This window comes from Gopherus flavomarginatus, chromosome 2, assembly GCF_025201925.1.
Source record: "Gopherus flavomarginatus isolate rGopFla2 chromosome 2, rGopFla2.mat.asm, whole genome shotgun sequence".
NCBI lineage: Eukaryota > Metazoa > Chordata > Testudines > Testudinidae > Gopherus > Gopherus flavomarginatus.
The window spans coordinates 223,587,456-223,602,572 of record NC_066618.1 but is presented as its reverse complement, the minus strand read 5'-3'; the positions used below and the strand labels follow the sequence as shown (position 1 = coordinate 223,602,572).

General features: G+C 39.3%; 1 protein-coding gene across 9 annotated transcripts in view; it reads right to left on the bottom strand.

Annotated features, from left to right (window-relative positions):
- The window catches only part of ASXL3 (ASXL transcriptional regulator 3), a 149,681-nt gene that overhangs the window by 50,987 nt on the left and 83,577 nt on the right, over window positions 1-15,117 (bottom strand). For 5 of the 9 annotated variants that reach the window (XM_050941900.1, XM_050941901.1, XM_050941899.1 and 2 more), the window contains 3 exons: window positions 14,305-14,422; window positions 13,271-13,390; window positions 8,346-8,509 (listed from right to left, as the gene is read on the bottom strand). In XM_050941900.1, the coding sequence (XP_050797857.1) occupies window positions 8,346-8,509; window positions 13,271-13,390; window positions 14,305-14,422 (402 nt within the window). Of the gene's footprint in view, window positions 1-2,829; window positions 2,860-8,345; window positions 8,536-11,271; window positions 11,343-13,270; window positions 13,391-14,304; window positions 14,423-15,117 lie in introns of those variants that run through there. The other 4 variants (XM_050941904.1, XM_050941905.1, XM_050941907.1 and 1 more) reach the window with 4 other exon arrangements.

Genomic DNA, 15,117 nt, shown 5'->3' with positions numbered 1-15,117 from the left:
TGAACTTACAGTCTACAGCTAACACTGTAACATTGCAGTGCCCCAATGCAGGCTATAACCAAGCTGAGCCTTGTTCCAACAGGAGCAATTTCAATAGTTCTGTCAAGACCTGTGCATTGCAGCAAGCACTTACCTGTGTGGATGTGAGACATGTCACAAAGAAGCGTGAGGACAGCTTGCAACAAGGACTTTAATAACCCAGCACAGAGTGAACAGCTTCTACAGCAGTAAGCCTGTGTGCGCTAGTAAACATCAATTCACACTTTTCAATGACTGTGAATAGGTTTGCAGAGACTCAAAAAACATGGTATTTAAACAAAATTTTCATATCATGGTGTTTGCGCAGCACCTAGCATGACATTGCCCTGATCCTGACCGGGGCCTCTACTGAAATGAAATATAAATAAATAAATAATTTTTAAAAAGCAGCAAGAGGGCCATTAATGCATTGTTCATCTTAGCTGAAATGCACTGAACTTGACAATCATCACAGTTAAGAGTTTGAGCCAACTCCTAAAGCCTTTCCATTCACTTACATTTAAACAAAAAAACACTAGCATGGTTTTGAGAAATCTCTCACAGTTGCACCGTCGCTAGCAGAACTTCACTACTGGGAGCAATAGTGGGAAGACTAGTTTAGACGGAGCATGGGTATATTTTCCAACATGCCACTTAACAGTGATCTGAGCAAGTTGGAAATATGAAATCTGTCAAAATATTGTGAACACTGAAAAGCAATCAGGTGTGAAATCACTAGCAACAAATTGACTTCAATAGCCATTGAGAGATAAGTATGTACTGAGATTAAGACCACTGGATCAGCAAATTAAATTTTAAGGCAGCCACTACATTGTTCTGTAGCGTAAGGTAAACATTTCAAAAGTGCCCACTTGACTTAGGAACCTAATTCACATTTTTGAAAGTGGCACAGGCATTTAAGAGCCTAAATCCCATTAACCCAGGCCTGCACAACATACGGCCTGCGGGCCGCATGTGGCCCGCGGAGGCTCACTGTGCGGCCCGTGGCGGGGAATCAAAGGGTTCTTGACTGCCTGCAGCCGCAGGGAGCCCAGAGCCCTTTAAATCCCAGCCGCGGCCAGGATTCAAAAGGCTCTGAGCTGCCTGCAGCCACAAGGAGCCCAGAGCCCTTTAAATCTCAGCCACGGTCGGGATTCATAGGGCTCTGGGCTGCCGGCAACCATGGAGAGCCCAGAGACCTTTAAATCTCAGCCGCAGCCAGGATTCATAGGGCTCTGGGCTGCCCGCAGCAGCGGCAAGCCCAGAGCCCTTTAAATCCCAGCCACGGTCGGGATTCATAGGGCTCTGAGCTGCCGGTAGCCGCAGGGAGCCCAGAGCCTTTTAAATCCCAGCCACAGCCGGGATTCAAAAGGCTCTGAGCTGCTGGCAGGAGCTCTGGGCCCTTTAAATCCCTGCCCCAGCCCCGCAAAGCTCCGGGTTCCCCCAGCCGCTGGAGCCCCAGGTCCTTTAATTTGCCTCTGACAGCTCCCAGTCACCTCTTCAGCTGGGAGCCCCTGGTTGATTTAAAATCAAGTATCACCTCCCCACCCCCAAATTTCCTTTTGGCCCACAACTGTTTTGGTGGGGCGGTGCTGGGGAAGGACGGTTTGTTTCTGCAGGGCTGGGCAGTGCTGGGGCCGGGTGTTTCCGTGGGCTGGGAGGTCCAGGGGGGGTGGTGGTTCCGGGAGGCTGGGGGGTTTCGGCCCTCAACTGTTTTCTTTGGAGTAATGTGGCCCTCGCCACTTTACAAGTTGTGCAGGCCTGCATTAACCTGTCAATTGACTTTCAACGTATTGTGTTTTTGAAAATATTCCATAAAATTAATGAAGAAACACACCCATACAAAACTGAATTTTTCCACTTTTGTTAACTGCTGTGAATTGAGAAATTGTACATGAATCATGCACTATGAAACTAAATTGTACCATAAAGAAACTTGAAAAAATGCTAAGCTTTTCACACTAACCAATAAAATCAAAGGCAAAAATCAGTTAAGGAAAGAAATATACCATATGACCGTCAATTACTGGACACAATGGGGTGCCATTTTTAAGGCTTTTTTAATGTGCCTAGTTGTGCCTAAGTACACAAGACATATGGCACACTTCACCCTGTACTACGAATTTTTCCTCCTAGCTTGTGTTTTTCCATCACAACTTCAAAACTATTTCAGTGTAGTTCTTGAATGGGTAAACATTTACATGAGCAATTATAATGAACAACAGAAAGCTCAGTACCTACCCAATGATAAAAAACTGAAAAAGAACAATAAAAAAAAAAGAGCATCAGTACATCCAGCTAAAAACAAATACAAATTGGGATGGTGTCTGGGGTAAGATATCTGTTACACAATAATTCCACAGAGAAAAATGTAAAATGAATCATGTGAAAACAATACAACATAAAAGATGAATTCTGAATAGAAAGATGTCATAACACAGCAAGGTTTGTGAGGCACTGCAGAAAATGTCAAAGCCTTTGCCTGAAGAACAGATCCTGCAAAGAAAGCCATCAAAATGATGGGTTGTACTACTAAAAAACGCAGTGTGAAAAAGAAGCTGAACTTGCTCTCTCCTAACATAGCAGGGCTGTATGTTAAAACAGTATTAAAGTATTAATAAAAATGACAAAAACAAGCTGACAGAGTGAGAGCTGCCAAACCATCTTTGTCTCACCTTGTTCTGCTCAAATATTGTAGCTGATATGTACTATACATCACCTTCTCTCAACACTGCTGAAATACTTGAGTATCTCAACCTAAGCACAGGCAATTTCCACAGAAAAAACAGGCTTAAAAAAAAAGGAAGTTACTTTTATAGATGTTCATTTGTCTTGAGCTAAGCGAAAGCAGAGTTTTCAAAATGAAGTTTTGTAGGTGACTGCTCCCTAAATCACGATGCCTATTTGAAAGGAATATATGAAATCAAACTTATTTCATTTAAAAAATGATCTGCACATTTTTTCAATAAAGAATTCAAAAGGAGTTTTAGCATGGAGACTTGCTCTAGATGTGAAGTGCCAACATTAACCCAATTGAGTGGGTCAATGATGTGAAACAGAAATAAAATATTCTGTAGGTAAAGTTGACCTGAACATGACAGGATGTTACAGGTTCTTAGACCGCTATTACTCGCACTGACTCCCAAGACAGGCTTCAGTTCTGGTGTCACTAATCTACAAACAGAAGTGCTTAAGGAAGGTCTTGATTCTCAATTTTTGTTTAAGAGGAGATATTATGCAGTGTCTAATATCAAGGATTTGTTTTTATTAATTTTAAATATTCACATGCGCTCGTGAATTATATTATTTATGTATTTTCCTAACAGTATTTAAATGTAGAATTTTTTGCCCTACTGACTACCTAGCTGTTGCCGCAAACGGTAAAAGTGACCTGAATTCAAATCAAGAGATTTCCATTTCAGTGACTAGGGGAGACTTACTTTCTGCTAGGCCATTTGCTATTGCTCATTTTTGTCTTAAATGCTCTGGAGCTGATAAGATCTGTTGACTAATACATGCTGGCAAGCATAGAAATATGTATTATAATAATATGTATTATTCTCTCTCATATATAGATATTATACACACACAGGTATACATTAAGCACCAACAACAGTAAGCACAAATATTGTAATTGATCAGCTTAAACTAGCTCATATAATAATCTTGTTCACTTATGCTAAGTATCCCATAATTCCTTACATCTGCTAAACTAAGCATTTGACATAAGCAGATAAGAACCTTGTCAAAAATCAAGATACATTTGCTCTACCTTCAGTGACCAGTACATGGAATGCTAGTATCCAAAACAAAGATAAGGAAGGAACTCATGGGTTACATTTAGTGATCTGTAAAGAGATGTGTAATTTGTAAAGTCATATAAATAATACCATCAAATGTGTAATTGGGGGGAGCACACCTTCTGTGTGAGGTACATGCAACATTGCTGCAAGGGACAGCTCCTTGGAGTCTGGTAGCATATACCTTTTTCCTGTGCAGTATTAATAACCTGACTAACATTGATTATTAGATCCCTTGAGTATATTTCATAACAAACCAAAATATGGTCAAGCAATTGACTAAAATTTAACAGCAGCACAGAAGCCCTGGGAGCCCCACAATGCAGACTGGGGGTCCCAGACCTACCAGGTTCCCTACTCCTGAGCAGTTTGCCAAGGAGGCTGCCAATACGTCAGGGACACAAGTGTTTTCTGGGACCAAGTCTCTGGAACAGCCCACCAGGCAGATTGCCCCAGAGCCAGGGTTCCATTCCCTTTCATGGAGAATCTCAAAATATTAGTTTCCCCCCACCTCAAATCACAGAAAAAACTAATTTCAAAATAACAAAATCCTCTGGGCAATGGAAATACATTTTTCCACCCAGCTCTAGTTCCAAATTCTTTTCATTATATTTTGAACACAAAGAATGCTTCATGAGCATCTTTTCTGCTGAAATAGAACCTAATCAACATGAAACTTGGAGCTGTTCAAACATATAGGTTGTGAATAGCAGATGGCATTCACGCATAGATACAGTTCTAACAAACATTCTGGATGTTAAGATGATGATGATTTTAAAATGTAGGGAACAATCATACAGTACTCAGGCAAAAATTCCAGTGAGAATAGGAAAGAACACACACAACAAAAGCGTTACAGTGTCCAACCTTTTCCATGCAGGGACCCCGCCCCTAAGCCTCTGCTCCCATTTAGCAACATGGGAAGGGTGGGGTGGTTGTGACTCCTCAACACCAGCTCATCTCCATATTGAGAACATCTATTCTAAAGTGCAGGATTTGGTCCTAAGCCTTTTTTGAACAAGAGGTTGATATAAACACAATTAAATCTTGAGTTAGTTTTTTTTTTGGCGGGGGGGAGGGCTTGCTTTACTAAAAAAGGCTATTCACTTAAGTAATGGTTGCTAAAAATGTTTGGATTTGTACAAACAAATGCATGACAAGTTTCAGCCCAATGCCATTTAAGAAGGTGGAGTTATATAACTTAGAAAAATGGCATTTGTGACAGAAATGACAATTGACCATTCATCATATAGTTTCTGTCTGGAGCAGTAATAAAGCGTAATTGAGCTTACACTTACTCAGCGCTATATTTCATTGATCACCATACATGAAGACAAATAGTATTGATATATTGCATTTACATAGCTTCTTTCATCACAGCACTTCATATAGCATATCCATATAGCACTGCTGAAATGCAGCCATCTCTAGGGAGTATGACACCAGCCAACTATTGATTGCATAATAGTATAAGAACGGGAAAAATATAATTCCATGTAGAAATCATCAGACAAAAAGTTGTGGAAAAAATATCTGTGGAGTTTGGATTTCTCCAGCATTAGCAAGTAAGTGTACAGGTATTCCCAGAGATGGGTAGGGAATGGGCAGGCATTTGCTGGGCTGACATGGTCACTGGGCACTTAAAGCTTTCCTATCCCCAAATAACAAAGCTTCCAAGAGAGACTGGTGAAATCAGGTATACATGAGGGCAGCAAGAGATACTGCTCAAGCGGCTACCAGGGCTCCAATTTCCCACTTCCCCAGTAGAGAAAGGCAGGGTCACTCTAGCTTTTCTGCTCCTGGTAGCAGGTGGCCCTCTGAAACAATGACACATGGACACCCTCAGACTATGTCTGTTTAGGCTCCTCAAAATCCTTACCCCTCTCGCTCCCAGGCGGAGGGTGGGATAAAGGAATATCTTCCCTGGTATTCACTGAGTATGTCCATACTTCGAGCTAGATGGTAAGCGGTGATTTGAGGAGATGCACCCACACTAGCTGTGGCTGAGATAGCACACTAAAAATAGAAGTGTAACGGCTATACTCATACACATTCAGCTTGAAGTACAGACATACCCTTCCTGGTTCTGGGGTTGGAAGAGACTGAGACAAGAGCGTGGCCTGTGAAAACACAGAGAGCGCTCAGCTCAGAAAAGCCATGCTGGTACCGGGAGTGGAAAAGAGCCTGCCAAGAGAAGTCCAGCTTGCCTCAGTGGGAGAGATTAGGAAATCAGAAACCTGACAGGCCCTGCGTCTCACTCCTTCCCGCCCTCAGGAGGTGTATCAATGATCAGCACTCACCCCAAACAGGCAGATGTGAGAGAGTGTCGTTACTTTGATCAACCCACTCCTGTTCGCAGCCAGGAGGATGCCTTATGGGGCACCTTTTCAGATTTCACATCAGGAAACACCCACATGTGGTATTACAACCTCTGTAAAGTAAAGGTCAGGGACAGGCCCCCAGAATTTCCATCCTCCAAGAGACAAGAAGCCCTGAAACGATCATTCTTCCAGCCACCAAATCTGCCCACTATTCCCAAACATGTGCCTCACGCCGGCTTTCCAAACGCATATTAAAAAAAAAAAAAAAAAAAGAGCCTGGGTTTCTGTTCAGACACATGAAAGACAGAAAGAGGCATAGGGAAAACATGAGACTAAAGAAAAAATATTGCTGTAAGAGTATGAGGCGGACAGTGTATTCTTTTAGTAACTACTTTTCTTGGCCATGGAGTTGAGGTTAGTTTTGTGGTACTGTGCCTGTTGCACTCATATGTATTATATCAAAGTTTATTGAAACAAGAATGAAAAGGAAATGTCTTTGAAAAAATTCGTAATAATTTAGGGCCTAGTTCAACAAACATTCTTGTTTTTCATGCCAAAAGCCAGGCAAAACTCAAAAAAATCAATTTTCCATGGTACTGAGCATAAGTGCAGTTTTTATTGAATACATTATCTTAAATGAAGGTAAGGCAGTAACTCAGTACTGTGGTGCCTATCTTTTTATAATCTTTACGTTAGGAGGCTTGTAAATAATGCCAGTAGTTTTACAAATTGAAGTGTGAATGTTTAGCTCAGACTGGACTGGATAGAAAATAGGATCATATCTAACAAACAATCTTATCTCTTCTGAATCACTAACTGAAGGCTGTTAGATAACCGAAAGCTATCAATAAAATTTTAACTGCATCACAAATTTAAATCTAACTGGTTTTCTGCCTCATGAAAACCTGTCCTTTTTAATTTTGTTGACAGCAATTTTAAGTGCATCTGAGGAGAATGAGAATAAATAATTCTACATAACTTCTGATGCAGATCTGGCTTTTAATGTTCAACTTAAAATACTCCCTGTTGACAAAGCATATAGTTTGAAGAGTCCTTAAAATATAGTATATAATTTGTTAAGATGTTGAGTCAATCAATTGCTTATATTGTTCTCGCTATCTTTCTGTTGTGTTTTTGTGGCATCTACCATCTTCACAAAAACTGAAGAATGAGCCAAGAACCTCAAGAGCGAAAGCCATGAGTCACAACAGTTTGATCTAAGAGACGGACTCTGTAGCTGGGGCTGTAACAGACTCAAATCCTTTGTGGACTGAGAACAGAGAGGAAATGTATGCAAATAGTCAGTGAGTTACAACGTAAAGTCCTGATTCAGCAAAGTATTTAAGCATGTAACTAAATGTAAGTACATGAGTAGTCCCATTGAAGTCAATAAGACTATACATTCGTTTAAATTAGGCAAATGTTTAAGTACCTAGCCTAAATTACTATTGTTCTAAGATACAGAGAGGCTCCCCTGCCCTAAGGAGCCTACAGTCTAAAGGACAGATACAGAGAGGACAACACACGTTGGGAAACCTGAACTAATAACTTGAAAAATTTATCTTCTCTTCCCATGCCCACTTCCATTATCTCCAGTGGAGCGGGTGTATGACTAGATGAAGTGAGCACTGGTGGGGCTCATGCAAGAAGTGAGTCTTTTAACAGGGATATGAATGAGATGGGAGGAGGCCTCGTGCACTGGAACTGAGAATCTGTTCCAAAATAGACTGAAGTGTGGAAGAAGGCATGGACACAGGAGTGAGAGAAGGTAACAAATTAAGCACTGAGCCTGATGATGTTGGCAGAGTGCAGAGGCTGAGGGGAACACAGCAAAGAATGACATGTGGGGTGAGATTGTGTGGGTCTTTGAAAGTTTAAGCTTGCTATAGAAGGCAAAGGAGAGCCAGTAAAGGGATTCAACTGGTTAAGAAGATGGTCTGACCAGCTGCATTTTGGACAGGTTGTAATTGAATGGCTTGGGTTTCAGGGAGGACATAGAAATGGAGGCAGCAGGGAGGCAGGACATGATCTGGACACGAGTGAATGTTAATTAAAACTAGCTGATGTAGAATCGCTAAGAAAAACAATTATTTTACAAGTTTCATTCTATAATGAGTCTGAGTGGAATCAAGTCAGACTTTGTAAATATTCCAAAACACAAAAAGTTTTATTAATAAGGAAGCAAATGTTTTATGTTTCTACTTACCTGCCTGTCTACTTCTGGAAGCAAAAGCAGGAGGTATTGTTGAAAATGCTGAGGTAAGGAAGCAAAGGTGTGTTTGTTTATTAAAGCCCTCAGGTTAGTGTTCACTAGAATAGATCCTGGTGTTTCTATGTCAATATCCTCAGCTTTGGTCCATTTCAAATGTCCTGGAGTAAAACGACAACACATTTACCTTTACAACAGATAACAGAGGGAACAGGAACAATAATTTTTCTCAAAAGTTATTTATATTTTATATAGTATAGTGAATGTCAATAAGACAGAGCTTTGTGAAGGGGAAATACAGCTTTCTCCTGGATTCTATGAGCTTCCTTTTATACATCCCAATGTTCACTTCCTCACCTTTCACAGCATCCATGTTCCACTCTACACCATGACCAATATTCTCTTTTTTGAACTAGAAGTCAGGATATCACCAACATATTTTTAAGCATCTACTGCTAAGCAAAATTAGCTCACACAAGACTGAATATTTGTTAGAACATATGTGGCTGCCTGAAGAGGCCCAAGTGGGTGAAACTTTATTACACAGAGTGAAGTTTTTATTTGTGCTCCTGCACCTGCAGTACATTGTCGTCCACCTATCCTACTCATTTGCTTTTTCTATGTATTACCACTCTTCTGTATTTTCATTTGCTCTTAAAAAACCCTCAGTGCATTATCACAATTTGAGACGTGATCACAGAGAGACTGTCTAATTTATTGGTGATATTAATTTTGTGCAAATCAATTAACATTTTTCTGAATTTTCATAAAATCTAAAAGATGTAAATAGCATACTGCAACTGCAGACTAACCCACTAAGAATCTGCCAAATGGGATAAGACGACTCATTAAATTAATTAGCTGACCAGTCCCAGCAAGTCCAAAAGAACATGCAAGTTCCAGGTGAGATTAAAAAAGAATAGATTTGTACCCAGAAGGTTCAGTAGAAGTGTGCAAGACAGAAACTGCTGAGGCCAACCACCTGAGATTCTTGTTTGCTTGGACTTTTGATATTTCAAAGGTCCTGCAAAGGGATGTTTCAGCAAGATCACACCCAAGCAACAAGGTGAGTCATGCCCAAATTCCAAGAGAGTTCACTGGAATTTGTTGTCATTGTTGTTAATAATGAGAATACGCAGCACTTATACAGGGCCTTTCATCTGAGGATCTCCAAGTGTTCTGTAAAGGAGGGTTGATATCCCTATTTTACAGATTGGGAAACTTGGGCAAAGAGACCTTTAGAGACTTGTTGAATGTCACTCGGTATGAAGAGTAATATGAATACAAGTACTACAATTTAATTTTTCTGAATTTCTTAAGAGCCTTACTATTTGGTCTCTGCTGAAAAGTTATAATAGTGTTCAGAACCTCATGGAAAGGGAAAAGTTCGCAGCCAATTTGCAAGTTCAATAGTTTCCCCCTTTGAATGAATAGAGAAACTCACAGCCTCCCATAAATTTCTTGCAATTTCTTGTTACTTTTCAACAAGCAATACTGACTGAATGAGATAAGGGTTAGTTTGTCTTCAGCATAGTGTAACCTTATACAACATATGCTTTGAACATCCTGCATTTCAATACAGCAAAAACTCCATTAAAACCATTGAATCCCCCCGTTATGAAGGACAACCATGTGGAAGAAGTACTCATTTTAATGAGTGTATCACATTAAATTGTCTTCACCATCTGTTCCACCCACTAACTATACATGCAGAAAAAACATAATTCCCAAGTGTAATATGAGTAAGTATGATGTATATGATTTAAACGCATGTTTACATTCCTTTCTTTAAATAATGTAGGATGCATCTGTCTTCATGTTTTAGGTGCAAATTGGAGAAAAATTGTTCTCCTTCGCTAATATCTTCCCCTTCGATGGAAAAACCTCATGGAAAGGGAAAAGATGCTCCTAAAACTAAAAATGAGTTTTATACTGCAGAGTTGCTACCATAGTATCTCCTCTAGAATGAAAGTTTCTGAGGTGGACAGAGGGTGTGATGTCTTGAAATTGCAAATAGACCAAGAAGCTATAGAAAAATCAGGTTTCATCTTCACAGATCTGGGGTATACACATGCTGTGTTGGCGCCTTCACCCTGCTATCAACTTCAATTCTGTAGTACTGCAGAGACCTTATGAATTAGTGGGAATAATTGCTTTAACAAGACAAAATATCGTCCCCAGAATAAAGTGCCGGTAGAATATTCTTGGCAGAAACCTTGAAAAAGACATGCTTAAAAATGTGTTCAGGAGGATGCCAAACATTGAGATGAGATGATATCTCTCTTCTTTGCTTATAGAGAGGTACCTCAGGCAACAACCTTTTGAATTATTTTATGACCATCAATCTAGGGGACCAATAGCTATCAGAGAACTGGAAAGTGAGGTGAGATCAAAAATAGAGCCCTGCAATTATAGAATACACCCCAAAGATGAGAAAAACTCATTCAGTTTATTGAGCTGGCAAAGGAGAATCTAACACAAGTCCCAGTAAACCAGAAGACATGGTATGATAACAGGGGCATGGGAATTAAATATAAACCAGGTGAAAAAGTTTTCCTTCTGCTCCACAGCAGTGAGACTAAATTAGTAGCAAAATGGCAAGGACCATGTAGTCATGAGACTGATAAGTCCTATATATTATGCAATTACCACAGCTGGAAACAAGGGCAAAAATATATTCTATGAATTTATTCAAACGGGTGGAATGAACCCCAAAGTAGTCAAAAGGGTTTTCTTCCAGGGCATACCACAAGTAAATCAGAGAGTGCAATAGAAGAAATATGGGAGATCAGGAGAGTCTCTGGGAATTGAGATAGTTAAGCAATGTCTGGAATTGAACCAGGCATAGCATTGGGATTTAGACCTACTCTTAAAGGTATATAGCAATTATTTTACTAGAACCCCAGAACACACTGATACTTACTCACACAATAGATATCGAGGGCCATAAACCCATAAGACAAAGATTCAAGCGTATATCTGAATGGATGAAACCTTTGGCAGAGGAAGAAAAAGAAAACATGCTCAAATTAAAGGTTCCTGAAACCTCCAGAAGCCCATGGCATTCCCCAGTGGTTACCGTGCCCCCAAAAGACAGGGGAATTAGGTTCTGTATAGATTTCAGAAAAATTAATGCTATCTCTACATTTGATAACTATCCAATGCCAGGAGTTGACAAAATACCGGAGAAAACGGACATGGAATATCTCTCTTAACCGTACATCTAGACAAAAAATACTGCAAGATCCCTCTAAACCCAGCATGGTAAAACAGAAGTTCCAACACCCTAGGGATTTTTTTTTATTTAACAACAATGCTATTTGGTCTATATGGCCCACTAGCCTCTTTTTAAAGATTGATGGATAGTCTGCTGAAAGACAATGCATGAAACTGAGTCACATAACTCGATGTGGGCTGTTATTTAGCAAGACTTGGGTGAACAATCTGGTACACCTATGAGCAGCAGTCTAAGGTACATCTACACTACAGCTGGGATCGACGCTCTGAGATCAATCCACCAGCAGTCGATTTAGCAGATCTAGTGAAGACCCGCCAAATCGACAGCAGATCGCTCTCCAGTCGACCCCTGTACTCTACTCCCGATGAGAAGAGTAAGGTAAGTCAACAGGAGAGTTTTTCCCATCAACTCCCCATGGTGTAGACCCCGCGATAACTTGAGCTAAGGTACATCAACTCCAGCTAACGTTATTCACATAGCTGGAGTTGTGTAGCACAGGTCAACTTACCATGGTAGTGTAGACGTAGCCTAAGAATTTCTTGTAGCTATCGATATGAACACATGTTGTTTAGCAAACAAAGAAAGAAAATATCTTGTGGGGTTTTTTTTTCTCTCTTTCAGAAAATGGATTCATAAAACTAAAACAAGACGAAGTCAGGACACTAAAGGAGACCAAGGTTCTTACAACCAAAGGAAAACTTAACTCCTTTAAAAGGTTAGCCAGCTACTACAGAAAGTTTATTCCTAATTTCTGAGATGGTTGCTTCACTAACAGATCTCATCAAATACATGTCAAAAGGTCTCAGACTGCTGAATGTGAACAATCCTTTGTGGAGATAAAGAAACAATTATGTTATTACCCCACTTTACATAGCCCACTCTTTGAAAACAAAAACATTTATTTTGCAAACAGATGCTTCTAAACTGCAGATGGGAGCAGAGATGAGCCAAGAATTTGAAGAAATGGAACACCCTATTCTGTATGTGAACAGAAAACTGCTCTCCAGAGAACAGAAACCCTTCACAACAGAATAGGAAGGTGTGGCTTTTCAAAAGTTACTTTATCTCCTCTTAGGACCAGATTTTACATTAATTACAGATCATCATCCACTAAACTGAATGTGAAAAATATTTGGTATTTAGCACTACAGCCATATAGCTTCAAAATAATGCATGAGTCCTAAAATCAACATAAAAATGAGGGTATCATGTCTCATTACGGGATAGAATATGAAAAAGTTATTCAATTAACAGGTTTTCTCCTGACAAGTAGTAAGAATGTGCCACTCTCTTTGGGAATAAGAAAGAGAAGATTGGGAGAAACATAACAGGAGACGAGAATACTTTCCAGCTAATAAAAAAGTTAATGTAGGAAGCAGTAGCTAGTTACAAAATGGCCTCTTTGGGCTGCAACTACTTGGCTCTGTCAAATTTAAAAGGCCAGTTGCAGAAAGGCATGCTAGGAAAAAGACTCCTATATGAAGGCAACCTTGCAGAGTTCACAGGGATGAGGTAGCCATCAAAGGAGGTATGCTACTGGGGAAGAGCCTGCTTTTGCATTGATAATAGCATCAGCATATTACAGTGACAAAGGGAACTCTCTAAAGGGAGATTACATGGTTTATAAAAAGTTTAGTATTATAGTAACAAATAAAATACTTTAGACATCCCAAGTCCTACTCACCTAAACCAGACTTTTTTAATCTCTTTAAGTGCTGACTTGTTTGTTTTCCAGTTGGAGATTTTTGCCCATGTTTCATTTCTTTATCAGAACCGTCTGCTTCACCATTTTTAGATTCAGATCCTTAAAAATAAAAACAAATAAATAAAAAATTACAGGGATGTACTTTCTTCCTCCTTCAAAACAAAAATAGGTTTTTTTTTTAAATCAAGAGCAATATCTACTATATCTGATACTTGCTGAAAGGTAATATTTTTTTTTGGCCACAATTTGATTCCTGAGCACTGGAGGAAATGGAAGGAAAAGTTCAATAAATCAAGTAAGTCATGAAAACTAAAATTTGCTGAACACTGCAGTCAATCAAGATGTTCACTAATCCAGTCTAAATAGAGCTCTGCTATGATACTCAAGAAATATCTTTAAAAATAATTAAGCTCCATATTATGGAGTAATAAAGCAATCAAAGGAGAAAAAAATAATTTCTTTGCAAAGTAACTTTTACAAAAGAGGCGTACCTGGAAAATACAATCATCCATCTGTTATAAATGTGGATATACATCTCTGTAGGATCCTTTTAAAATGAAGCAGCTAACAACCAGAACTAAAGGTCAGGGTTGCACCGTGATGATAAGAATGTTGCCAGAACAAAAAAGCTAATGCAAAGATCTCTGGTATTGCAATGGAGAACAGACACAAATTCACTCTCACAGAGGAACTGTTTTTTGATGGCGTTGAATGCCAGCATGTGGTCTTCCATTAGAGTTCCACAGCCAAACAGAAATGTTACTTTGCATTCCCTTAAAGCTGCTGCTGCTATCAATTGTCAGTTTATTATGTACTTTCAGTTCTTTAATAATAAATGAAAGAAAAAAATCTTTGACTCACTAGATTTAGTAAGAAAATAAAGAAGTTAAACAAATCTACTATGTGGAAATATCATTATTTGCAGCAATTCTAAATTTTGTATGCTACAGATTCATTCAGAGGAAGGCTTTGTGACTAGAACTAATATTTCACACAGTCCTTTAGCTATTTACCTGAAGGTGAATCCGACTGCTCATCAGACACCTTTAATGGTGTCAAAACAACACGAGGAACAGTCTTGTTTACCATCATTGAGACTCCATTTCTTCTTTTCTGCTGTTGTCTTAAAGCCTATAAAAATAACAAAACAAAAATGCAACAAAAATACTGCTTTTAAGTGGATTACATGAGACATTTGCCTATCATTAAACTGAACCTCCTAAGATAACTACTTTACATGGTTACTGATTTTTCAGACTTCACACTAGTCCCCTTTATGTCATTTTCTTTTAAAAGCATAAAATCAGGCTTTTGGTTTTAAAGATAAAGAAGATGCACCTTAGATCATTTTCCAATACAGTTTTGACAACAAAGAAGCATATAACCGTTTGCTCTACCTTAGCAGCACAACATGATAACCCATGGAATTTGAAACTAAGACATCCAAATAAAATAAATGTAAAATAAATGTTTTGAAACCAGAATAAAAATGTGTGTGTCTGCACATCTCTTGCAGGTGCATCCTCTCCAGTATACTGCTCAGTCAATCAAGTTAACACAGAGTGTCATCAGTATGTACAGCATGTAAGGATTACAGTATTGACGCACTCACTCAGCCGTGAGTAGCGCTGCACAAAATCACTGAACATGGCAGGAATCATTTATTTCTGTGAAGGGAATCAGTCCTAATCTTGGAAACCTTGCAGCACTTGGCTTCTGTCTGCTTGACTTTGGGCATTAACCTTCAGAACACGAACATGATGGTGTTCTGGCAAATCCAGGGAAAAACGATACAAGAATAAATCTCTACAAATGAGACTGCTTTG